Source organism: Hemitrygon akajei, chromosome 1 (genome assembly GCF_048418815.1).
Source record: "Hemitrygon akajei chromosome 1, sHemAka1.3, whole genome shotgun sequence".
Lineage (NCBI taxonomy): Eukaryota > Metazoa > Chordata > Chondrichthyes > Myliobatiformes > Dasyatidae > Hemitrygon > Hemitrygon akajei.
The window spans coordinates 193,688,957-193,715,349 of NC_133124.1; the positions used below are offsets into that span (position 1 = coordinate 193,688,957).

Sequence of the window (26,393 nt, forward strand, 5' to 3'; positions counted from 1 at the left end):
ATTTACTTTTGAGTTCTGCTTAGTGGTTCCTCGTGGCGATACAAGACAGAAAACAGAAAAAAAAATAAAGCACGCAGTAAAAGAACAATAAATTCAAGATGATAAATGCAGAAAATGTCCACAGAAATCAGAAATCATCCAGATATTGCAGGATGCAACAGCAGGTTAAGTCAACCCGACTGCTTACACAGGCACAATCAAGTGGCAAATATCATTGATAGAAAATCTTGCTATATTATACACATTTTACCGTAAATAAAAGCCTGAACCATTTTCAGAGGCAGAGACCAAAAATTTTATTGCGAGCTATCCATTACTACAGAAAATGCATTCCATAATTGTCCGGATCTAATATATCATGGTAGACATGCAAGAACAAATTACTGAATGGATGAAGCCATTTCAAACACAATACATCCAGAAGACATGAAGCAGAAAACAACAGAACTATGCTGAATCAAAAGAGGAAATTGAAATACGATGGGACATGGACAGCTATACATTGCCTTATAGTAATATCGAAATTTGATGTTATCCCAAGCTCAATACACAATACCATTAAGCAATTAGACAGACACAGCAATATCCATGCAAATCTCCACAATAAACAATATTAAAAACGACTAGAATAATCCTAAATTTCCTAGCATTTATAAAATAAATGTGGTTGTGTCAGGTTTTACCAGCATGAGCTGAAAAAAAATAATAAATAAGTAGTAAATATCAAGAACATGTGAGTCATTAAAAATAAATCCATATGTTGTGGAACAGTTCGGTAACTGGGTGATTGAAGTTAAGTGAAGTGATCCTCCTTGTTTCAAAAGCCCGATGAATCAGAGGCAATTACTGTACCTGAACCGATTGGTCTTGATTCTATGTCTCCTGTATCAACTTGCTCATGTCTGCTACTTTCCTGTGACAATTTCCATGAAGATGTGCCCAATGGTGGGGAGTGCTTTAACCATGATGGACTGGGATGTATCCACAATCTGTTGTAGTGTGGGAATGTGAACAGTATGGGTATCCAAGGATCATCATACGAGGGACCAATATTTATGTGAAATGTATGTATAAAATGTAAATAAAGTGCTGTTCTTCTAATCTGCATGACCTAATGTTTGTCAGGTGTGTGGCCTCATGTTTGAAGCAAAGGTTCTCTTCAAAATCTCAAATGGACCAGATTCTAGATGGGATTAAAGCAGATTTTGAGAACAATTAAACTTCATGTTTTGGAAACAGATAATCGCGAGCCGAACAGATAAAGAGCAAGGCTGCTGTGCACTAGTCACTGTATTCCTTTTGTTAACCCATGTTTCACAGACAGAATTGAAAAGCTGTCCAGTCGTGTAAAAGGTGAAACATCAAACTATTTCGCCTTTTTGTTAATTTCTTTTAATTTGTTATTGGGAAGGATTAATTGTTATCAATTATAATTAAAACAGGGAAACATGGACCACGACTGGTTGATGGGGAGAACAGATGCTCTGGTCGTGTGGAGGTCCTGCACGGAGACCAGTGGGGGACGATTTGTGATGAATACTTCAGCCTGGAAGATGCCGCCGTGGTCTGCGAACAACTTCAGTGCGGTGGAGTAAATGCATCGATCAGAAACTCTTACTCTGGCGAAGGAAACGGGCCGATGTGGAAGGATGATTACCGTTGTCTGGGGAACGAGTCTAAAATAGCTGATTGCCCAGTCTCAGCCTGGGGTCAGATTAGGTGTTCACGTGGGAATGAAGCCAGTCTCATCTGCACTGGTGAGTCACAACAAAGTGTGGGTTTGAAACAAACTGCTACTTGGTGGTAGTATAATCACAACTGTGACGTTTTAACCAATTGAACAGATCGACCGTTGAGGGGCGACCATGCCCTACTGCGATATCGAAGAAGATAATGTCGTTCCCTGCTTTCCTACGATAGATCATGATACAATTTCCGTGATATAGACAGAGCGAATTTGAGCATGGAGTGAATAAATCGGGGTTTTGGAGAATAATGCTTTGCAAAGATAGATGACGATATCAATTGATGTAACTGGATAGTAGTTTTTGGCACGATGTAGAAGTCTGCAAATATAGAGAGATAACATTTGCGCAGAGACTACTGGCATTATAGATTTTCTTGACGAGGTGTTGAGAATGAATATGAAACGAACGTCCTCATTTAAGTTGGGCGAGCAGAACTTAAGCATTTGAAGACAGCACACACCCTTCGACCTACAATGTTTAGACCATGTGACCGTAACACATCTGTACAGAATTAGACTTTTTTAGACCATTGATTCTGCTGTGCCATTCCGTCATGGCTGATCCCGGATCCCACTCAGGCCCATACGCCTGCCTTCTCAATAAGACCAACGACCATCGACCAATATTTTGCCGACATTTTAACCCATTCTAAGATCAATCTACTCATTTTCTACTACGTAACCCTACATCGTATTCTATCATCCATGTGCCTTTTGAAGAGTTTCTTAAATGATCCTATCGTATCGGCCTCTATCAGATCTACCAACAGGTCGTCCCATGCATACTTTGCTCTCTGTAAATAATGTAACTCTCCACCCGTGCAACCCCCCCCCCCCCACACCACACCTTCCACCAAACAGCTGAAAATTATGCCTGTTTGTATCCGCAATTTAGACCCCGAAGTACTCAAACAGTTTTTATTGCTCCTAAATCTACCGGTGAAGATTACTGATATTTTTCCGATCCTGTGTAACACCTGGAATATTAGTGTGTAAAGAAAACTTTGCAGTTATTAGCTGAAGACATATGGAGTAATTTGACTTGGTATCGTGCTTTACCCTGTTTTTTGATATTGTAGATGATCTGTGGACTTTGAGACTGAACGATGGGGGAAGCCGGTGCGATGGCCAAGTGGAAGTGTATGATAATGGTACCTGGCATAGAGTGCAGGATCATCATTGGAGCATCAAGGAAGCAAACGTTGTCTGTAGACAACTGCGTTGCGGCTCTGCGACATCCACCTACAACTCTTCACGGTACCCGGAGAATGAACGGCCCGTGTGGGTCACCGAAGTTCGATGTGAAGGAAGTGAGTCGCATCTCCGCAGTTGCAGAACGACCGTGCTGAATCGGTCTTCCTCTGACATTACAGACATCGGTGTTCTTTGTTCAGGTAAATATTATGACATTTCTGGCAATGGGAGTTTATAAACAACTGTGACCATTAATAATACATCGAGATATTCCGAGTAATTGGCACCTACAAAGAAGTTTTTGGCCACCTGACAACGTCTGCGCAGACAGTCAACTCACCTGTTGAAGGATGTCCATATGGTACTGCACCCCTCCCCCCAACAGTCACACAAAACTGCGTCCTTGGCCCCGCCCGATAGAGTCTACAGCTTCTCTGAATAATAGAGAAAATGGACAATTAACCTAAAAGTCTGCACGACCAGGACAGTTGAATGAGCATCGTAATACGCAGAAGAGCCAAGTATTTCCAGCCAGATTATGCAAAATTTCAGCAGACTGTATATATTTAATCTGCTTTACTGGACGCACCAGATTCAGATGCTGCTTATCCGATTTTGCGCATTCGTTCACATTGGGTTTTGTCCCAACTGAGGGCGTCTGCAGTGCGACGAAATGTGGGATTTTTTTTTCTTTATATGCGTTCCCTTGTCTCTAATCAGGCTTTGCGATAGAATTTCTACTAATTTCATACGACTAAAATTACTACATATATACTTTTAAGAAGTTTTGTCTGTCGCATTGCTTTCAAGCAGCGTCTTTTTATGTGTAGCCAAAATGATAGGAACGGCACGTTAAAAATTAAGGATGAAGTCGGGCATTTGAGAAAGCGAGTCATTCTCTGAAGGGGAGATTGTAAGTAAGTGATTGGAGAAAGAAAATTTTGTCAGCTTTGGAGCACTCCTGATGATTTATCTTTTGCTGCAAATTAACACTGCGGAGCTATCAGAGACAGGACAATCCATGTTAGAATTCACCGGGACATTTCAATATGTGGCTACCATTTTAAATATTGAAACACGGCAAATCTCTGATATTTTAGCTGTACTATGAAGTGTTCCCTATTCCAGACTGACGAAAGGGGGATGTTTAATGAAAAAGTTGCATGATATGAGGCAAAGGGAAAAATTGCAGATACTGAAATCAGGCTAATATATGAAGGGTGTTTTAAATCCGATGACCGGAACAAAGAGCAAACATATGCTGTGATACCATAAGGCAGGAGTTACTTGTGATCTGAGTTTTGGGGATTAGATTATCAAACAAACAGTCGAACGCGACGCCAAATATGATCATTGTTTATTGAATAGTTGTCAATAGATCAGCCCGCTTATTACTCATGTGAGGTTTGATTATTTGTGTCTGTGTGCTCAAAGAAGTGGCATGGTCTATTTACTTTTGCATCATTTTGCGGTAGTGTGGCGCATTCGTTTTGTCGTATTAATCCTGAAACAAAATGATTTATGTGATTTATTTTGAAGGTGTCTCTGAAAGTCCAATTTTGATGCAGTCCACGGAGTGTGATTGGAGGCTTACTTACAGATTAATTATCTGTTAGTATTTTCGATGAAAATGAAGTATACTTGGATACCATAAGACATAAGATATAGGAACAGATTTAGGCCACTTGGCCCTTCGAGTCTGCTCCGCAATTTCCTGATGGCTGAACCAGTTTTCCTCTCCGTCCCAGTCTCCTGCCTTCTCCCCGTAACAATTCATGACTTGACCCATCAAGAATCTATCAACGTGCGCCTTAAATATACATAAATACATATACTTGATCTCCACGCGTTGCTGTCTGTGGCAATGAAATCCATAGGTTCACCACTCTGTGGTCAAATCAACCCCTCCTCAACTCCGTTCTAAAATGATGCTGATCTGTTCTGAGACTGTACCCTCTGGTCTTAGACTTTCCCACTGTAGGAAACATTCTCTCCACGTCCACTCTCTAAAGGACTTTCACCATTCGATGTTTCAATGAGGTCGCCACTCATTCTTTTGAATTCTGGTGATAGAGGCCCTGAGCCATCAAACAATCGTCTTATGACAACTCATTCGATCCTGGAGTAATTTTAATATAGGTCCTTAAACCCTCTCCAGTTTCCTCACATCCTTTCTACGATAAGGGCCCAAACCTGCTCACAATACTCCAAGTTCAGTCTCACCAGTGCTTTATAAAGATTGTAAGTTACATCCTTGCTTTGATGTTCTTCTTCTCTTCAAATGAATTCTAACATTGCATTTGCCTTTCTCATCATAAACTGAACCTGAAAATTAACCTTCAGAGAATCTTCCGTGTACTCCCGTCCGTTTACACCTCAGTTCTTTGTATATTCTCTCCACTTATAAATCTTCAACCCTCTATTTTTTTTTCTACCAAAAAGCATGAGCATACACCCCGACATAAATGTGATGAATCTAAAAATGTATTTTCAGAAGAGTGATCTATGAACGGATGTTAAATTGGCAGTAAAGACAGCTGCAAAATGCAGGGTTTTTTTTGCACAACTACCCGAAGGAGTACAGCACATACACGCAAGAGCAGTTTTATTTCTGTGCAGGAGACTGGATGTGGGAGGTGATGAAAGAACAACCCGAAATTTGGCATTTAACTGGCTTTTTATGTTAGTGCAGAGTTATTGCTAAATGCAACTTTGCTATTGATATTTGTCTTGCCTAGAGATGCATTATTTTACCAATTAATGACGTGGAAAGGAAACTAATTGAACAATGGCATTAAAAATACTAATTATGCGGAACTGGAGTGAAGACATCACGTTAATCAATAATATCCAGTGTTGATCCATTGTTTAAGGGAGGCTATGAGAATAAATCGGCAAATTATACGCTGTTGAGCCTGACTTAAGTCGTGCGTACATTACTAGAAGACTTTACAAGGAACCGGATATATAAATCTTTGAATAAGCAGTGTCGGATGAGTGAGGGGGAGAGAGAGAGAGAGAGAGAGAGAGAGAGAGAGAGAGAGAGGGAGAGAGAGAGAGATGGAGAGAGAGAGAGAGAGAGAGAGAGAGGAGAGAGAGGGAGGAGAGAGAGAGAGAGGGAGGAGAGAGAGAGAGAGAGAGAGAGAGAGAGAGAAGAGAGAGTGAGAGAGAGAGAGAGTGAGGAGAGAGAGAGAGAGAGAGAGAGAGAGAGAGAGAGAGAGAGAGAGAGAGAGAGAGTGAGGGGGGAGAGAGAGAGAGAGAGAGAGAGAGAGAGAGAGAGAGAGAGAGAGAGAGAGAGAGAGAGAGAGAGAGAGAGAGAGAGAGACAACATCGCTTCGTGCAAATCACGTCTTATCAATGTCTTATCTTATCTCCTGTCTGACAGGATCCGTCGCTGCGCATGAGACAGGATACATATCGAGATCGCGCCCGGCCTCAACGACCTGTTGTTTGTTTACGTCATGGGAGCATGGGAGTGCCGGGTCACATGCCCGCCAACCTCGCCCAGTTCGCCTTTCACTACCTCATCCACCTGAAGGAGAAGGAGAAGCAAGGCAAGGTTCTATTCCCGGCGATGCTGATGCAATTCTATGCAGAACAAGTCCAACAGCAAGAACGACAAAACCGAAGCCAAGACTGAGTCGGACTTTGAATTAACAGTTGTTAAGATATTAAACAAAAGAGTTTCAGTTTGTGCAGCAACTTATAGGATTTACATGAAGGTTAGGAGGAAAGTTGATGAAGAAAAGACAAAGAATCTTGTGCACATGGACTTTAGCAAGGCTTTTGACAAAGTTCTCTTGAGAGTTCGTCAAGATAGTTGATCGCTTCATATTTACAATGAGGTCGTAAATTGGATTTGACATCGGTTTCTCGAGAGAAGCTGGAGTGTGAAAGTAGGCTGTTGCCTCTCCATCTGAAGGCCTGTGACTAGTGCAGTGCCGCATGGATCAGAGCTGGATCCAATGTTGTTTGTCATCTATACCAAAGACCTGGATGATAATATAGCAGCCAATCTGCAAAATTACTCATTGTAAATTTGTGCAAGTGAGAGAAGCTATCAAAACTTGCTGCGGAATCTTGAGTAACTGGAAAAAAAATGGCCTGAAATGGCAAACACGAGGAGATCTGCAGATGCTGGAAATTCCAGCAACACACACAAAATGCTGTTGGAACGCAACAGGCCAGGCAACATCTATAGGAAGAAATGAAGTCGACGTTTCGATCCGAGACACTTCATCAGAACTCACGAAGGGTGCCGGCCCGAAACGTCGACTGTACTTCATCCTATAGATGCTGCCTGGACTGCTGCGTTCCGCCAGCAATTTGTGTGTGTTTGCTGAAATGTGAGCTTGGGAGTTATTGCAGACTAGTCTGAGTCTGAGATTTGCAGGACAGACCATGATAGGACTTACATAGTGAACTGCGGGGCAACGAGGAGTGGAGTAAAACAGAGTGATTTGGGAATACGGGTCAGTAATTTCGTGAAAGTGGAGTTGGAGGTAATCAGCGTCTTAAAGAGAGATTTGGATTCATCGGGTTTCCTAAATCGAAGTACTGAATATAGGAGTTGTGATGTAATTTTGAAGTTGATTAAACATTTCCGAAGATTGAAAGTGCATTATTTTGTCAAATTGTGTATACAGAAAACAAATCAGAGATTCGTCTTCACGCAGGAGTCATGGTATCTGAACCCAGGCTAATACAATTTCAGGTTTCTTGTAATATAGATCGTTCATCACAGACTTTAGATAAAGCATATTGGAGTTCATATCATTCTCATACTCGACGTCGTAATAAAATGGTTCTGTTCATACTCCAGTGCTTATGTTTAATATCTGAATAAGTGGATATTCAAAGTCCGACTGAGTCTGAGATCCGTTGACGCCATTATTGCCGTTGGACTTCATCTGCAGAGCATCTCATTGATTCTTTCTATGCCGCCAATCCTCGGCCTGCTCCACCTTCTCCTTCAGGTGGAAGAAGTAATGGATGGCGAATTGGAACATATCTGCGAGAATGTGCCTCAGCATCTCCACGCGTAATACTGCAAAAGGTCGGTGAAGCCTGGCGGGATCTGAATATTCATCCTGGCTCAGGGGCATCGAAGGGCGCTGGCAGACTGGCGATGATATCTAATTTGCGGTATTATGTCCAGTTCTGGTCAGCTACTTACAGGAAGTACATTAATAAGACTTGAAGAATGCAGGAAAAAATTAAAGTAACGTTGGCCTGAAATGACGAATTTTCGGAAAAAGTTGAAAAGGTTAGAAATTCAGTCTCTGGAGCATACGAGAATGAGGAGAGATGCTACAGAGGAAAACGTTTATAAGGGGGAAGATAGCGTAAGTACAAGTAGTTCCCTCCCCCCGAACCGCCCCCCTCCAATGCAATTTTGTGAAACTGCAAATAGAGGTCATAGATTGAGTTAAACGACGAAACTTTTAATAGGACTCTGAGGGGTACCATCTTCATTCAAAAGGTGCTAGGAGTGTGGAAAAAACTGTGGAGAAATTTTGATAAATATATGTACATGAGTAGTATGGCTGGCTGTGATCCGCATCCAGATAGATGTCACTAAGGAGATTTATACTTAGGCAAGGTTTAGATGGTCTGAAAAGCCACTATCCGTGCCGTGCCATGACTCTTCGACTGTTTAATTGATCGGGCAGAATATGCAATTCATGTCATATTACTGAGGGCGCCGACATTTTAGTTTCTCTGGGAAAACAAAAATAACAGAGACAAATAAAGCTACCCCTTTGTGTAATGTTCATTCTGTAAAGTTTGGCTATTTCAACTGGTTACTGAACTTGCAATGGAGTAAAACTTATACTTCAGCTTGTTCTTCGCAACAGTAGACTAATTCGGTACAGTATCCCTTCTCACGATTATTTCATTAGGAATCTGTATTTACTGTTGGGGCAGATTGAGGCTTTCTTAGAGAAGTTCGATGCTGTGAATTTTCAAACATACAATATCCAAATGGATCCAAGCACGGTGAGGTTAGCTCAATCTTCAGTAATAAGAATCATAGAACAATCGACATGTTTAAAAGGTAATGGGGCAATGAAATATTACTGAGCTGGACGGTAAGTTCATGCAAATAAGATATCCGGACGCACAGATAATTTTCCATTTGTAAACTGCCCCTCTTGCAGAAGTGCAAAAGTGAAATGCGTCATGTCAAAGTTAATGGCAATATAAGTGCAGGTAGATCAGTTCCTTAGTAAGTGCTGGCAAAGAGCCAAGTGGATCAGAAGTTGGCCCGAAAGTTATTGTAATGCGACAGCAGGGGGCTTTTGATTCGAGCGTTAGTAGTTAGATACTCATTTCCTCACGAACTGGTCCGCTTATCTTCCCACAACCGTAGGAAGTGATCAAATCTTACAGAATGCAGGGAATCATTTCGAGGAGACGACTAGGCTACAAACAGTGAACATATCCGGGTAAAGTTGTGCAATTCCCGCAGACCAGCGTGGTCAATGCTTGACACCGTGATTCATGTATGGTCCTGAATACAATGTTTTGGCCAAAGAAAACCCTATCTGGCAAATACAATGCCCGTCTTATTGTGGTAGGTCCAAATATGGCGTGCGAGAACCTGTGACCAGAATAAACAAATGACGGAGCTTCCGCCTTTGCGTAAAAACTCAGAACCGCTCTGTATGAGATACCGAAGTCTTCGGGATTTTGATGCGTTTTTTTTTTAGATTTTATACGTGAGCATCTTCAGCTTTATACATTCGGTGATATCATTGCACAATTATTTTCCAAATTTCATTTCAGAAGAACTTTCAGAAATACGAACGAGGTGATTTGTTCAATTTTAATGGAATGAATAATCTCATATATTTCTGTTCAACAGGGCACTTGCAACTAAGGCTGTCTGGAAGTGATGACGCATGTGCTGGAAGACTGGAATTTTATTACAACGGATCCTGGGGAACAGTTTGCGATGACTCCTGGGATCTAGTTGATGCTAATGTTGTCTGTAGGCAACTGGGCTGTGGATATGCTTTGGAGGAGAAATATCTTGATTTCTGTGTACGAGGCACTGGAGAGGTTTGGTTGGATGAAGTGAGATGTTCGGGTAATGAATCACATCTCTGGAAATGTCCTTCAGCTCCGTGGGGCCAGCATGACTGCAGTCATAAGGAAGATGTGATAGTAACGTGTTCCGGTAAGGGTACTTCTATTGCGCTGATCTTTGGCAGTGCGGTATATGAATCTTCAGTTTTCAGATGTGGGAAACGTTTTATGGGACCCAGTAAGATTATTGTCAATGGATTTTCTGTGTAATATTTTCACTCTGCATATTGGAACTAAAATAATGAACATTTTGTGTGTGAGTACCTTCGTCACGAATGCAAAAGATGAAAGACAATCAAAAACCAAATGCAATAGAAGCTTGAGAAACAATGCGTTTGATTTTCTTCTAAATCCCATTTATTCTTCAAGTTTTGAGAGATAAGAAGATAGAGAGGTGAATGCATAGTACAATGAAAACCCCACTGACAGCGTCAAAACGTATTAATCAATGTGAGAGTTAGAGCAACCAGATCGTCTTATGACATGTTCCATTACCTGATGTGTTCCTTATAGTAAGATTTTGGGTTATTAACTCTAGGCCGGCATATTTTATTTTTATTTTGATGTAGAGTGCTGTATTATACGTTTGAGGCCCAACAAAGTTAGTGACCACTTAGCCATCAAAGTACCTCCTGGAATGTGGAAAGAGACTGGCACAGCCTGTGGAAAACAAGTGTTCCGGTGGAGAACTCATGAACTTCTTATAGGTAGTGACGGTATTGATCCCAGATGCTTGTCTCTAAAATAGCGTCACCTAACGATTGCGCTACTGGAAGATAACGAAGAAAAAACAACAATCAACAGAATCTTGTTCTTTTGCGGAAAAATACCTGAGAGATAATGCGATATTAATTCTTGAAGAATAAATGAGATTTTGAAGAAGATTAAAGCACTGTTTCTGAAGCTACTGTTGCATTTGAATTTTTCAAATATAGAACGGGACGGGGAAGAAGAAGCGAATAGGAACTGATCGGCAATATTAATAAATAAGGAACTAGAAGCTCATCTGAGCAACAGTTTTGCGAATTGAACGCAGATGCTGGTCATAGCCATCAAACCGCTAACGGGACTAAATTGTAAACACGGACAATAAGATTTGCAAAATATATGGATTCGAAGAAGTGCAGGAGAATTTTGCTTAGACTTTGAAGACCGAGTCCTGTATACAGGGAAAAATATCGAAACATCTAAAGCACTTGTATCCGAAAGCGACCTGGAATCTGACTGGTGGACTCTTAATAATGGACAGTTGATACACGGAGGGGCAGATACCTTCGAAAAACTGAAACACTGATCGTTACTTATAATCTTTTGAAGAGACCTTCATCGTTTATTTCCGTCAATTTACTTCCTTCAGCTCTCCACACCGTCCTTAGCATACTCAGACAAAAATAAAACAATACCTTGTTTTTCATCTTCTGCCAAAACCATGCCCAGATCCTTCACAATTCCCGTGAAATCCAATACAATTCAGCCAACAGGTCGACATTTTCTCTGCACTACATTCCTCAATTCGTTAGAATACCTCTTTATTTTATATCTAATTTGATTATCCTTCCACACGTTACCCTTCCTTATGTATTTCGAGTGATTTTTATTTTTCATTTATTGTAGATATCTATCAAGTGCGCTTTTTCCTGTTTTAAGGTAACAACTTAAGTTTGTTGCTGTATGAAAACATTGTGACGACATTTGCATTAACTGCTTTGTTTTCAGAACACAAAGAAATGTGCCTGATGAACGGAGATCGGCGATGTGAAGGCAGAGTGGAAGTGCTGTACAATGGGACGTGGGGAACAATTTGTTCTGAGTCACTGAATGAAAATACTGCGAACTTGATCTGTAAACAAATGAAATGCGGACCCATGATATCTGTTAAATATAACTACCAGACACATGGAGAGGAATTTGGTCCAATATGGCTGGATCAAATAAAATGTTCTTCGTATGAGTCGACCATTTGGCAGTGTCATGCTGCCCCGTGGGGGAATCACAGCTGTGACCCTAGTGACTATGCAGGGATAGTATGTGAAGGTAACAGAAGATATCCATTACGTGATAAATTGTATGTTAAAAATAGATGGTAAAAATAAATAGGAATTATTTTTCTCTTCTCACCAGAAGCCAAAGTACCGGAGGGTTACTGCGGAATGGGCTGCGATTCACGAAATATACCTGATACTCCCCGGTTAGCAGGTGAATTATGCTGTAAATTACAATATCAGTTTAAATTAGTTCTAAAGTTGTGATTAACACAATACAAATGTTTTCCGATTCCTTTCAGAATTAAGTTTGCGACTTTTTAGCGGTAACAACAATTGTTCAGGAAGGTTGGAGATCTTTTCCAATAATACCTGGGGCACTGTATGTGATGATTCCTGGAACCTGGCAGATGCCGATGTAGTCTGCAGGCAATTACGTTGTGGCTCTGCTCTTTGGACTACGGTGGCGGAAAAAAATAATCAGGGCGTCGGTGATATCTGGCTGGATGAAGTGAAATGCAAAGGAAGTGAATCTTTTCTGTCCAGTTGTCCTTCCTCTCCACTCGGTCAGCATGACTGTGATCACAAGGAAGATGTCTTTGTCGTTTGTTCCGGTAGGTATATTTGTGCAAATGTTTATGTTCTGTTCAACTAATTTGTTGAATTCGGAATAGGAACCACTGAAAAATAAAATCCTAAAAATATGAAGAGGCTGAAATTTGTCCAATATTTGTCTTCACAGCAATACCCAGAAGTCCCGATGGATTCACCGTTTCAGGTAGCTGATTTTGAAATATATATCTTTATTATTTCAGTTCTAACTTAGAATTCGGAGCTAGGAACAACTGAAAAATAAGACCCTTCGAGCCTTATCAATTTTCACCGAACACTACAAGAATTACCCTATCTCGATGGATGTTCTTGGTGTGACAGAATGCATCATCAGTTTGCTTCCAGCGTGTTTATCCTGATAGACCATGACTTCATTTGACCGGGAGAGAATGCAGACGGCTTTGAGAGATAAATATTAAATTGGACTACTGATGGGGAAAGTCTTTTTACTTTTTAGTATAATTGGGAGTCAAAAAAAGATGTGGCGTAATAACACAGATATTGAAAGCTAGTACCACTGTAAACCAACGCTCAACAAAGTTCAGCAGCTCATCTTTTCATAACCCCATGTTTGCAAGTGACATATTAACAATCTCATGAGCTGAAAGAGGGGCAGCTGACTGTTGATCAGATGAGCAAAATGTGGAAACTCTTCTGGTCCAAATGGTATGCTTTACGTTGTAGTTCAATATTGCAATATCATTACTTTGGTCTCTGCATTTTTAGTGCATGTCTAGCTGCCACACGGTGTGTGGAGGGGAATTGGAATAGTTATGAATAGTAGAAAATCACGAGCAAACTTGGATCAGTGGTTATTTGTTTCCAGGATATATACCTCTTTCGCAAATATAACGTTGTTGTTCCCTCAAGATATTCCCAGGACGTTTTGTGTGCCTATTGTTGTTTATTACACTCGATATTTGCAGCCACTTGTGTTTTTGGCCAACTTCATGATAACCCATATTATTTAACTCTGCTGCTTTCCACGAAATAGTCGCTATCTTTCTACAAATCCTATTTTGCGAGTAATTAGGGAATACGCAGATTTACCTCAGTACTTAAGTTTAAATAATATTCTTTGCAAAAGTGTGAAAATTAAAATTGAAGTTCCTGTTTAAAACTTATCTAATAACCTTTATTTTAAGTATTCGTTGCTGTCTGTGTTACTCTTGGAATCGTCCTCGTGGCTGAGCTATTCGCATTGAAGATGATAATAAGAAGACAGTCAGCAAGAATAGGTAAGATTCAAGCATTGCGCTGTATTATTGTTCAGAATAATATTTCAGTTATTGGTAAGAGCAATGACTGCTCTTTTTCCCCAAGTCCGTGCTTGTATAGGTTACCATACAGATCGTGCCCACATCTATCCAGTCATAAGCACCTCGTCGTCATTTGCAAAGTAATGTATCAGTGCAGTCGATCGAAAATGAACAATTATTTTTATATAATCCAATTATGTCCTATATTGAATCTTTCCGATTACTCGGTAATTAGCCCATATTTGCAGATATGATCAGTACTGAAGGAATCTTACGCGTTCTTTTCTTACCAAAGTTAGTATATATATTTATCTTCTATTGTTGATTTGAGTATGAAAAGTTGATTCTTCAATTCTGAACTTGTAAGTAAACATGATATTCCCAACTCTGACTTCAACAGACGCCTTGTTAGGAGGGGTAAACTCACCTGATATATTTTACCAAGCAATCTATGAAGAGATTGAGAATACTCCTCGCATCAAGAAGTTGGATTTTACAGGACATTCAGGTGTGTTTTGCAAATTGTTATTTACTTTTCTGGCGATAAACAGTTCTTTTATTCAGAAGGTATTAGAGTTCAACAAATACCAGGAAAAGTTAACGAAACATACTTCAACGTTGAAATTAAAATTCTGAGATAGCTAATTATGGAATTCCCATGATAACATATGTGATTGGGCCAGCATTAGAGTGAGAATTTCAACTTTCCTTCATACTCTTTTCAGTGAATAGTGATGGAGGGTGTATGTAGAACAACTGCATTTAAAATTTCTTCCTGTCTTTGTTATTGCACAGTTCGTGCAGTGCGGAAGCCAGGCAAAGATAGAACGAGACTCATTATGCGGGAGATAGAAAGGCGGAGAAGCATCCAGTATCCCCGATGACTCCACCCACAAGAGGTGCAACTTCCTTCAGACCCTGTTAACAATTAGAGCTGGAAATGGGTGATTACTCAGAAGGCTGATTGGTTGATCGACAGTGCTTACAAAGAGGTTTTTGCACCCAAGGTGCAGGACACAATTATCAGTCTAACTCTCAGGAGTGACCAGTGCGGAGTACCACTGTCGCTGCTTTCATTGACGACATCTGTCCCAACTCGGAGTTGGATGGCGGGGGGTGGGGGGTGGTGGTGGGATGTTCATGCAGAGGACAGTCACAATGGTAAGGGCTGTTTTTTGACTCCGGTTCTATGACCTGGAAAAGACAGGAAGAGGTTAGGAGAGCTGTATTGATAGGAAACTCATTGGTCAGTGGAATTGACAGGGGGGTGTGTCTATGAGAACGGAATTCCCCAATAGCATGTTGCATCCAGGGTACCACGACTCCAAAGCATTTTTAAGCGGAAGGCTAAGCAGTCAGTCGCCGTAGTCCTCGTCAGTGCTAATGATATTAGCAGAAAGGGTGATGAGGTCCAATGGAGTGAGTTTCAGGTGTTACATGCTATGTTGAAGAATTTGGCCCATTGATTGTGATCTCCGGATTGCTGCCCATGGAATGTTCTATTGAGGTCAGAAACAGGAAGATTACATAGGTTAACGCGTGGTTCAGGAGATAGTGCGGAGAGAGGACTTCCAGTTTTTGGATCATTGTACTCTCGTCCAGATAAGTTGGGACTTCAACAGAAGGGACGCTTTGCAACTGAACTAATACATCCAGTGACTAATACATTTCTTGGAAGGCTTACTGGTGATGCACGCTGGGGAGGGGCAGCCGGTGGTGTTTGTGATGTAAACTAATGTTGCCGGGAAATGGGAACAAGAGCTCAAAAGCAGATCATGGAGTGTTTGTGGCATCAATCTTGTTAAGCCAACATAAAAATTCAGGGATCGAATGTTGAGCATGGTGTGACTATTATTCTGAGTTGTATATACTTAAAAGCAAGAATCATTGTAAGAAAGGCATATGAGCTTCGGTCATCGGTGAGCACATAGGATGAATAAATTATATCCATCAGTGAGACATGGTTACAGCAATCACAGTCATAGAAAAATGCAGCATATAATCTGTCCATTCAGCCCATCGATTTCGTGTCTAACTATTTAAATTGTCTATTCCTATCAATATGCACCAGGTTTTAACTCTCTATACCCGTACCATCCATGTTCAAATGCTTACTTCTCTTAAACATTGAAATCGAGCGCACATGCACCACTTGTCCTGTCAGCTCATTCTATGCCCTCACGGTCCTCTGAGTGAAGAAGTTTCCCCTCATATTCCCCTGGCACATTTCAAATTTCACCCTTAACCCACGACCTCTAGTTGTAGTCCCACCCAATCTACGTAGAAAACACTGCTTACATTTACCCTCGCTACACCCCCTTAATATTCTATTGGTCTATTTAAAGTCCCTTCAATATTTTACGTTCCAAGGAATAACGCCCTAACCTATGCATTCCTTCCTGATAACTCAAGATCCTGGCCTTGGCAATACCCTTGTAAATATTCTATGCATCCTTTCAATCTTGTTTCAATCTTTCCTGTTGGTAGATGACCACCACTGCACACAATACTCCAATTTATCCTTCAGCAAAGTCCTTTGCAACTTCCACATATCAATCCACCTACTGTACTCAATACTTTGGTATAAGGCGGTGAAAGTGCGAAATATTATCTTTACGAACGTACCTACCCGTGACACCACCTTCAGTGAATTATGAACTTGTATTCTCTGATTTCTTTGTACTTCCGCTGTCCTCAGTCCCCGTCCGTTGACCGTGTAATGCATGTCCGGGTTGTTTCTAACAACGTTCAACACCTCGCACGTCTGCATTAATTTCCTTCTGCCATTCTTCAGTCCATTTTTCAAGTCGGTCCAGATCTCGCTGCAATTTCTGATATGCTATCTTGCTATCCACTACACCCGTCAACTTCGTGTTATCTGCAATTGCGATGTTCCAGTTATCCCCATTTTCATTGGGATCATTGATATAGATGACAAACAAGACTAGGCCCAGCACCGATCCCACCCAACCATAATATCATAAGACCTGGGAGCAGAAATAGGTCAATTAGCACTTCAGTCTGCTCCGGCATCCGGCTGATATGTTTTTTTTTTCTCCTGTTCAACTTCGCTGCCTGATCTTCTTCCTGTAACCATTGATGCTGTCGCTAGTCAATAACCTGTCAACCTCCGCCTTAAATACGCCCAATGACCTGGCCTCCACTGCTGACTGTGGTAACATATTGCACACATTTACTATTCTCTGGCTAAAGAAATATATCCGCATCTCTGTTTAATTGGGTGCCCCTCTATCCCGAGGCTGTGCCCTTTTTTTCCTTTGCTCCCGCATCTGGGAAACATCTGTTCTACATCAATTCTGTCCGGGCGTTTCAACATTCGAAAGGATTCAATGAGATCAATCCTCTTCCTTCTAGATTCCGGAGTGTACAGGCCCAGAGCCATCAAACGTTCTTCATGCGATAACTGTTACATTGCAGGAATCGTTATTGTGAATCTCCTCTGAATCCTAGACTTGTGACAACCAATCTTATCTTCCAAAGGATAATTTTGTCCGTTGCAATAATTTTGTTCTTAACAGAGCTGTTAAATCACTGAGGATGCTGTGTCCAGAATATCTGTGTTTTGGTACTCTGGTTCCCATCCACGTGCAACACTGGATTAACTCCCTTTCCCATCCCCAAGCCCAGCGTGCATCAAAAGCAAACCTTCCTGCTAGGATATTAGCCCCTCTCCAGTTGAGCTGCAAGCTGAACTTTCTGGACAGATCGCACCGTTCCTAGGCAACAGTACGGTAATCCAACATTTGGAAGAAGGCGGCAGCAGGAGAGCACCTAAGGATTTCCAGCAGGAAGATATTTTGAGTTCTCGGCGGAAAAGAGAGGCGAGCCTGCGGGATGACGACGGGAACGGGACGAGGAGAGGCAGTTGTTGATTGCAAAAGGAGGTAGAATGTGTGTGATGCCAGTTTTCTGTGGTCGGTGTCAGATGTGGGAAGTCCTGGAGACTCCTGGTGTCCCGGACGGCCACTTCTGCACCCGGTGCATGGAGATGCAACTCCTAAGGGGCATGTTAGGGAACTGGAGCTGCAGCTCGATGACCTTCCTCTAGTCAGGGAGAGTGAGGAGGTGATAGAGAGGAGTTACAGACAGGTGGTCACTCCGGGGCCACGGGGGACAGAGAAATTGGTCACAGTCAGGTGAGGTAATGGGAAGAGTCAGGTACTAGAGAGTACCCTTGTGGCTATAGCCCTTGACAATAAGTACTCCTGTTTGAGTACTGTTGGCGGGGGGAAGCCTCCCTGGGGCAAGCGACAGTGGCCGTGCCTCTGGCTCAGAGTCGGGCCCTGTGGCTCAGAAGGTTGGGAAAGGAAGAAAAAGGCACTAGTGATAGGGGACTCTATAGTCAGGGGTTCAGACAGGACGCAGGAAATAAACTCGGATGATAGTTTGCCTCCCAGGTGCCATGCTCCGGGATGATTTTGATCGCGTCCAAGATATCCTGCGGTGGGAGGGAGAGCAGCTAGAGGTTGTGGTACATATTGGTACCAATGACATAGATAGGAAAAGGGATGAGGTCTTGAACGAAGGCTACAGGGGGTTAGGAAGGAAGTTGAAAAGCAGGACCTCAAAGGTAGTAATCTCGGGATTACTGCCTTTGTCAGACGACAGTGAGAAAAGGATTAGAATGAGGTGGAGGATAAATGCGTGGCTGAGGCTTTGGAGCAGGGGACAGGGATTCAGATTTCTGAATTATTGGGACCTCTTTTGTGGCGGGTGTGACCTGTCAAAAAGAACGGGCTGCACTTGAATCCAAGGGGGGATAATCACGGCTATAGAAAGGGAGGATGCTGCATAAGGAGTGTCCATGAAGTCAGTCTGGGTGGAAGTCAGAAATAGGAAGGGATCAATAACTGTGCTGGGAGTAGTCTATAGGCCCCCAAATAGCCCTCGGGACATCAAGGAGCAGATAAACAGGCAGAGGAATGGGAATCACAATGTGAGTGCAGGGATTAAGGTAAAAGGACAAGGCATGATGCTAAGGGTTCTGAGTTGATGACGAATAACAGGCAGGAGACGGAACAAGATTCTAGCCAGTTAAAGGGTTTGAAATGTGTCTATTTCAATCCTGGGGGTATTAGGAACAAGTGGGTGAACTTAGAACATGGTTTAGCTCGTGGAACTACAATCTAGTGGCCGTTACTGAAACTTGGTTGGAGGCAGGGCCGGATTGGATGATGCATGTCCGGGGTTCAGGTGTTTCAAAAGGAATAGGATGGGAGGAAGAAAAGGAGGGGGAGTGGCATTGCTGGTCAGTGATAGTATCGCGGCTGTAGAAAGGGAGGGCACTGCAGAGGCAGTGTCCACTGAGTCGGTCTGCGTGGAAGTCAGAAAGAGGAAGGAATCAATGACTGTGCTGGGAGTAGTCTATAGGCCTCCAAATAGACCTCGAGGCACCGAGGAGCAGATAAGTAGGCAGATTTTAGAATGGTGCAGGAAATACAGGGTAGTAGTTATGGGTGATTTCAACTTCCCTCATATTGACTGGCACCTTCTTAATGCAAAGGGGATAGACGGGGCTGAATTTGTCAGGTGTGTTCAAGAGGATTCCTGACACAGTATGTGGACCGACCGACGATAGGAGAGGCTATACTGGATATAGTTCTGGGTAATGAACCTGGTCAGGTGACAGACCTCTTGGTGGGGGAGCATTTTGGTGAGAGTGACCACAACTCCCTTAGCTTCAGCATAGGGATAAAATCAGACAAAATGGTAAAGTGCTTAACCGGGGAAGGGCTAACTTTGAAGGGATGAGGCAGGAACTAGCGACAGTAAATTGGAAACAGATGTTCAAAGGGGAAAGCACAAAAGTAACGTTGGGGAAGTTTATGGACCACTTGAGCTGGGTTCAGGATAGGTTTGTCTCACTGAGAAAAGGAAACAAAAATGGTAGGAAAAGGGAACCGTGGTAGACGAAACATGTGAGGCAACTCATCAAGAGGAAAAAGGAAGCATATGTTAGATATAAGAAGCAGGAAGTAGGAGGCGCTTATGAGAAATACAGGGTAGCCAGGAAGGAGCTAAAGAAAGGGCTTAGGAGAGCTCGAAGGGGGCATGAGAAAGCCTTGGCATGCAGAATTAAGGAGAACCCCAAGGAGTTCTATGCGTATGTGAAGAATAGGAGGATGACAAAAACGAAGGTGGGATCACGAAAGGATAAAGAGGGCAATATGTGCTTGGAGACGCAGGAGGTTAAGGAGGTCCTAAATGAATACTTTGCTTCAGTGTTCAGAAGTGAAAAGGATCTTGATCAGGATGAGTTCGAAGTAGAGTGGGCCTGTGTGCTGGACAATGTGAAGATTAAGGAATAGGTAATCGTGAAATATGGAGAATAAGGTACTAGGGAGAAACCTGGGAACTATAGACCGGTGAGTCTTACGTCGATGGTCTGCAAAGTACATGAAAGCATTCTTAAGGATAGGATCTACGTGCATTTGGAGAAGTACAGTCTACTCATGGATAGTCAGCATGGTTTTATGAGACTGATTGAGTTATTTGAAGAGGTAACAAAAGAAATTGATGAGGGTAGGGCAGTGGATGTGGTCTACATGGACTTTAGCAAAGCATTTGACAAGGGCCCTCATGAGAGACTCATCCAGAAAGTCATGAGGCATGGGATAAGTGGAACCTTGGCTGTTTGGAATAAAAAAAAATCTAAAAGGTAGAAAGTAGAGGGTAGTTGTGGAAGGAAAGTATTCTGTCTGGAGGTCTGTGACGAGCGGAGTGCCGCGGGGATCTGGGCCGGGACCCCTGCTCTTCGTGATTTTTATAAATGACCTGGATGTAGAGGCGGAAGGAATGGTGAGTAAGTTTGCGGATGACACGAAGATTGGAGGAGTTGTGGATGGAGCTGTTGGTGGTCGAAGGTTACAAGAGGATATAAGTAGGCTGCAGAGTTGGGCAGAAAAATGACAGATGGAGTTCAATCCGAATAAGTGTGAGGTGATGCATTTTGGGAGGACAAACCAGAAGACTGAGTACAGGATTAATGGTCAGTTCCTCAAGAGTGTGGATGAACAAAGCGACCTTGGGGTTCAAATCCATACATCCCTCAAGGTCGCTGCATGGGTTGGTAGGGTAGTAAAGAAGGCCTATGGGTTGCTAGGCTTCATTATCAGGGGGATTGAGTTCAAGATTAGAGAAGTCATGTTGCAACTCTACAAATCTCTGGCGAGACCGCACTTAGAGTATTGTATTCAATTCTGGTCACCTCATAATAGGAAGGATGTGGAAGCTATGGAGAGGGTGCAGAGGAGATTTACCAGGATGTTGACTGGATTGGAAAACAAGTCATATGAAGCAAGGTTTGCAGAGCTGGGGCTTTTCTCTTTGGAGCGTAGAAGAATGAGAGGAGACCTGATAGAGGTCTACAAGATTATTAAAGGCCTAGATAGGGTGGATAGTCAGTACCTGTTTCCCAAGGCACCAATAGCAAACACCAGAGGGCATAGGTACAAAATTAATGGAGGGAAGTTTAGGGGAGGCATCAGGGTTACATTTTTAGACAGTGGGTTGTGAGTGCCTGGAATGACTTACCAGGGATGGGGCTAAAACATTAGGGGTATTTAAGAGCCTCTTGGACTGCCACATGGATGAAAGAAAATTAGGGTGCTATGGGGTAGTGTGGGCTTAGTACATTTATTTAAGGATTATATGGGTCGTCACAACATGGAGGGCTAAAGGGCCTGTACGGTGCCGTAGTGTACTATGGTTCTATGGTTCTATTCCGATCACCTCGCCCATACATCACCTCCTCTGCGACGTGTTAAACTGTATGATTTCCCTGTTTCTACTAGCAAATGACACGAGTAGCAATCCAATGATTACAACACTGGATGCTCTGGCCATTAAAGCAGCACCTACCACACTGAGCTCACTTTGGCGAACCTCGTCCCTCTACCATTCTATGTCTTTGTTACTTACACAGATCACGACCTTTGGCTGTTCACACTCTCACTTAAAAATGCTGAGGACTCAGCCTGAGATCCGAGAAGCAAGATTACATCTGGGAATCTCGTTCTCGTCTACAGACTCTCCTGCTGTTACCACAACAGCTGGCTTCTTCTCCCCCATTCCCTTCTAAGTAACAGAGCAGGACTCAATTCCAGAGACTTGGCCGCTGTCATTTTCCTCTTCTAGGCCATGTCCCCTGACAGCAACCCACGTGGCTTACCTGCTGTTGAGGGGCATGTCCACAGAGGTAGTTTGCACAGGCTGCTTCACAACTTTATGGGTCCGGACTGACACAATTCCCTGCGCTCTGCACCTTGGGTGTAACTATCTCTCTATATATCGCATTTATCAGCTCCTCATCCTACCGAATGATAGAGTTCATACAGATCCTGCTCGAATGTCATAACACGGTGTGTTAGAAGCTGCAGTTGGATGCATTTCTCGTAGGTGTAGTTATGAGGGAGACTGGAGTACCCATCCTTTTCTAACTGAGCAAAAGAAAAGATGGGAGAAGAATACATAAGCTATGGGGAAAGATGATCTATCTACAGCTCGTCGCTTTCTTTCACTCAATCCTTTCCTTGCTGATGCCTCAAAAAACCGAAGCCTCAAAATCCATACTGTAACACTGTTCTCTCAAACAATGGCCGCTGCGCTTACCCCTGGTGTAATGGTCTTTCTTTCTTCCCCTGTCTTTGTCAAAGCGTGTAGCAGTTCTTTGAGTAGATGAAAAAAATTGGCTGAAAGTGGAGTATGGAATTTTATACAGACAAGTGTGAGGTGTTGCACATGGTCAGACTTACACCACAAGCGGTGGATTACTGAGCAGTACTGTAGAGCAGAGGGAACTCGGAAAACAGATGCATTATTCCCTGATAGATGTGTCAATAGTACATAGGGTTATAAAAAAGGCTTCTGGCACATTGGAATTCATAAGTCAATGTACTACGTAGAGGAATTGAAATGTTTTGCTGAAACTGTGGAAATGTTGTTGAAGAGTAACTTAAGTATTATGTGCAACTTTCGTCACTTTCCATTGAGAAAAGATGTCAAAAAGTTTCAAGTAGTGCACGAAACATACCCGGATTTTTCACGACTGCGGGTACACGGAAGGGTTGAACCTCCACAACACTCTATGGCATCATAACAGTGATGAAGGGTTTATGAATTCTGTTCCAAAGGTAAAATTAATCTTTCTATCAGCAACCTTTTTTTTTGTTTTCCAGACTTTGGTTCCATTGATTCCATGAATCAAATCGATTATTACTCCAGCGACCCCTTTACCGGCACCGTTCATGGACCCGAATGTACTGAAGGAAACCCCTGTGTTTGTGGTTGGTGCATTTTTTTTGTGTTGTGATTCTGAATTTATTTTCGACGTATAACTCATGCTGGTCGCGAATATAAACGGATCAAGGAAGGTGCATACCTACCTATGTATACTAGTGAGGCGTGTAATTGAACGAAATGCAATTTCGTTTTCGTTGCATTTTGCAACGTGGGGCTTTGAAACTTAAAAAGTGCGCAGTGTTCGTGCAAAATAAGCTGTTGATAGCCAGGGCACAGATAAACTTTGATCTTTCATTGAAATGCCTATCATACAAAGAACAAAGAGAATATCTTTCATTCAGCAGGGTGCGCTGTACAACGTACGCTTCCGGAATATCGATTTGATTTATACTTTTTCCCAGGTGTGGCTTCCAGTAAATATGGCGGCGCTGGAAATGAACTCATTGATTCACTTGATGCTCCGGTCCTGATGACCGACGGCGTCGACAATCTCTAATGCTCACAGTTGCCCAAGATGACCAAGAAAGCGAATGTGAGTGCAGACTCCTTCATATGCGTAGTGACAAACATTCTGCGTAACAAACCATTACGCGGGTTATGATTCTGAAGTACACAATCGGTAATTTGTTTTTCTTAAAGATATCTGTCCCGGGAAACTGATCAACATGCACTTTTGTAGTCACGCAGGAAAAGTTGTCATGCTGGAATCCCATCAGAATCACGCGACACTACGATATTGCATATCCCACGTCTGTTTCTCTTTTTATATTGCTTTTCGGTCAATTAAAACTACTTCCAGCCATCCCTCCCCAGCAACCGGCCCTTCGATACAGATGAGATACATTAAATCTGCACTGCTGATTGAATCATTGCCGTTCAATTTCAATAGTTAATCCTCGTCATACGATTCTCTCACTCGCGTATTGAATTTGGTATTCCTCGTTTCAAATTTCACATAATTGTGCTTATTTGAGGATTCTATATCATTTCAATGAGGATAAACAATGCCTTACAATTTCGTCTATGAAGTAAAAATGCAGACTGATATTTCAAATGTTATTTAATTCCAGTCCACACTTATCCGATATAATGCGTCTACTTTGTAGATTATCAGAAAGTGCACGGTTCCATCTTCCCATGAAAGTCTTCAAGAGAACATAAGAAATGTTCTGACTCAGATGGAGGATCTTTTCTTTCATCTGTCAAGAAGGATGAGCATGCAGATCTTCAAATTGTGGCTGCTCTCGCAAAAATACCAATAGTAGAAAACTGACTGTTTTTGAGAATATCTGCTTTGAATCTTGTACGATAATTTTCAAGAGAACATCGTTATTCAGTTGAACGTAAATACATCTGAAGAAATAAAAAAAAATCAGAATATCAAAAAGTCAGAAGAGAAATCATGGTCATTACTAACGGTAAAATATTACTTGTAGGAATTTGTTTGCAGTGGACTTTCCAGTATTTTGTACAGTTGTTAACGACATCCTCGGGTGTTCACATGAATCATTTACGGCTTTATCGCGCTTTATTTTGTGATGGCTGTTGGCAGTCGCTGTTTAATTTGTATATTCTTCGAGCAACTTAAATAAATATATAATTTTATTAATAAGTTCATATTTTGTCCGAAACACAAGCCAATCTACGGACAGTGAAGGAGTGAGGAGAGGGTGGTGGGAGGGGGGAGGGTGATGGAGAGAGAAATGGAAAGGGGGAACAAACAGGAGAGCGAGAAGAGAAGGAATTGGAAGAGGGAAATGAATGATTCGATTCGGAAAACGGTAAAAAGTGTTTATCTTGCCAATGATGTCGAGAGCTGTTGAAGGCATGAATGAAAGAAAACGCAAAGAACATAAGAGAAAGTTTCACTGACATTAATACTCATCTACATTCTATATGGACGTCCATATTTTTGAGATCATGTTATCCAGTCCTCGACTCCCCAGGGAAATGAAACATCCTCGAAAGTTTGTCTGTATCGAAGGCTTTCAACTTTTGATGTATTTCAATGAGATGGCCATCGTCCCCACCCCCTCCCACCACACACGCCTTCGTCTGACTCCCAGTGAGCACAGGCACAAATCAATCAATCGTATCTCGTACGGTAAGCCTTGCAATCCTGGAATCAAGTGTGTGAACCTCCTATGAAACCTCTCCAATGTCAACACATCCTTTCTCTGATAGGTTGACCAAAATTGCTCATGGTATTCTAAGTGAGGCCACCCCAGTGCATTCTGAACCCTTAATATTATAGCCCTGTTGTTACATTGTAGTCCTCTGTAAATGTATGCTAACATTGCATTTACCTTGATTATTGTAGCCTTGTAAATAGACCTTCAGGGAATCCTGCATACGGACTCCAAAGTCCCTTTGCACCGCAAAATTTCGAATTTTCTTTACATTTAGAAAATATTCTAAGCTTTTAGTCTGCAGCCTTTCGACATCTGCAACTCTACCTTCAGTTCTACCCATTGTCGTCTCGTCCGAAATGTTGACAACAGAACAATTAATTCAATCATGTAAATCATTGACGGATAGGGTAGAATAAGAGCTGTCCCAAATAGATCCCTGTTGAACCCTGGAGTCAGTGACAGTCACTAGAAAAAGTTCCCTTTAGTCTAACACTTTACCTCCTGCCATCCAGCTAATGCTCTATCCATGATAGCATTCATCCTGAATAACCATTTGCACTTAACTTTGAGTGGGTACCGCACGTGGCATCTTCCTTACGGTATTCTTTAAGCCTCAATACATAACATTCACAAGGAAACCAGACTAACGTTAGCCTATTTTATCAAGCGACTCTCCTCTGTAGCCAAGCCCGAATCCATTGATTGTTGGAAGGTCATGAGTAATGCGTCCACAATCTCTTGAGCCACCACTTTTAACACCCCGGTGTATATACCATCCGGTATAGGTGACATTAAGCTTCAGTCCTTTCAGCTTCGCAATCACCTTCTCCCGCTTAAATGCAAATTCACTCACATCTGGTCCCTCAAACTTTGAAGCTTCCGACATGCTGCTAAAGCTTTCCGCCGTAGGTACTGATGGAAAATACGTAGTCAGTTCGCCCGCAATATTCCTATTCCCCATTACTACCTCTCCGACATCATTTCTCAACTGTCCTCCATCCAATCTTGCCTCTCAGTTGCATTATATATATATATATATATATATATATATATATATATATATATATATATATATATAAACAAACGCTTGGTGTCGTCTTTAACATTTTGGGCT

At 42.1% G+C, this 26,393-nt stretch overlaps 1 protein-coding gene across 1 annotated transcript in view; it reads left to right on the forward strand.

The window, feature by feature from the left end:
• The window catches only part of LOC140728366 (scavenger receptor cysteine-rich type 1 protein M130-like), an 82,263-nt gene extending 58,620 nt beyond the window's left edge, over window positions 1–23,643 (forward strand). The window contains exons 5-14 of the mRNA XM_073047026.1: window positions 1,443–1,757; window positions 2,827–3,141; window positions 9,810–10,124; window positions 11,750–12,067; window positions 12,155–12,229; window positions 12,318–12,629; window positions 13,773–13,865; window positions 14,287–14,394; window positions 23,084–23,191; window positions 23,549–23,643. Of these exons, the coding sequence (XP_072903127.1) occupies window positions 1,443–1,757; window positions 2,827–3,141; window positions 9,810–10,124; window positions 11,750–12,067; window positions 12,155–12,229; window positions 12,318–12,629; window positions 13,773–13,865; window positions 14,287–14,394; window positions 23,084–23,191; window positions 23,549–23,643 (2,054 nt within the window). The remainder of the gene's footprint in view (window positions 1–1,442; window positions 1,758–2,826; window positions 3,142–9,809; window positions 10,125–11,749; window positions 12,068–12,154; window positions 12,230–12,317; window positions 12,630–13,772; window positions 13,866–14,286; window positions 14,395–23,083; window positions 23,192–23,548) is intronic.
• Window positions 23,644–26,393: the final 2,750 nt, after the last annotated feature.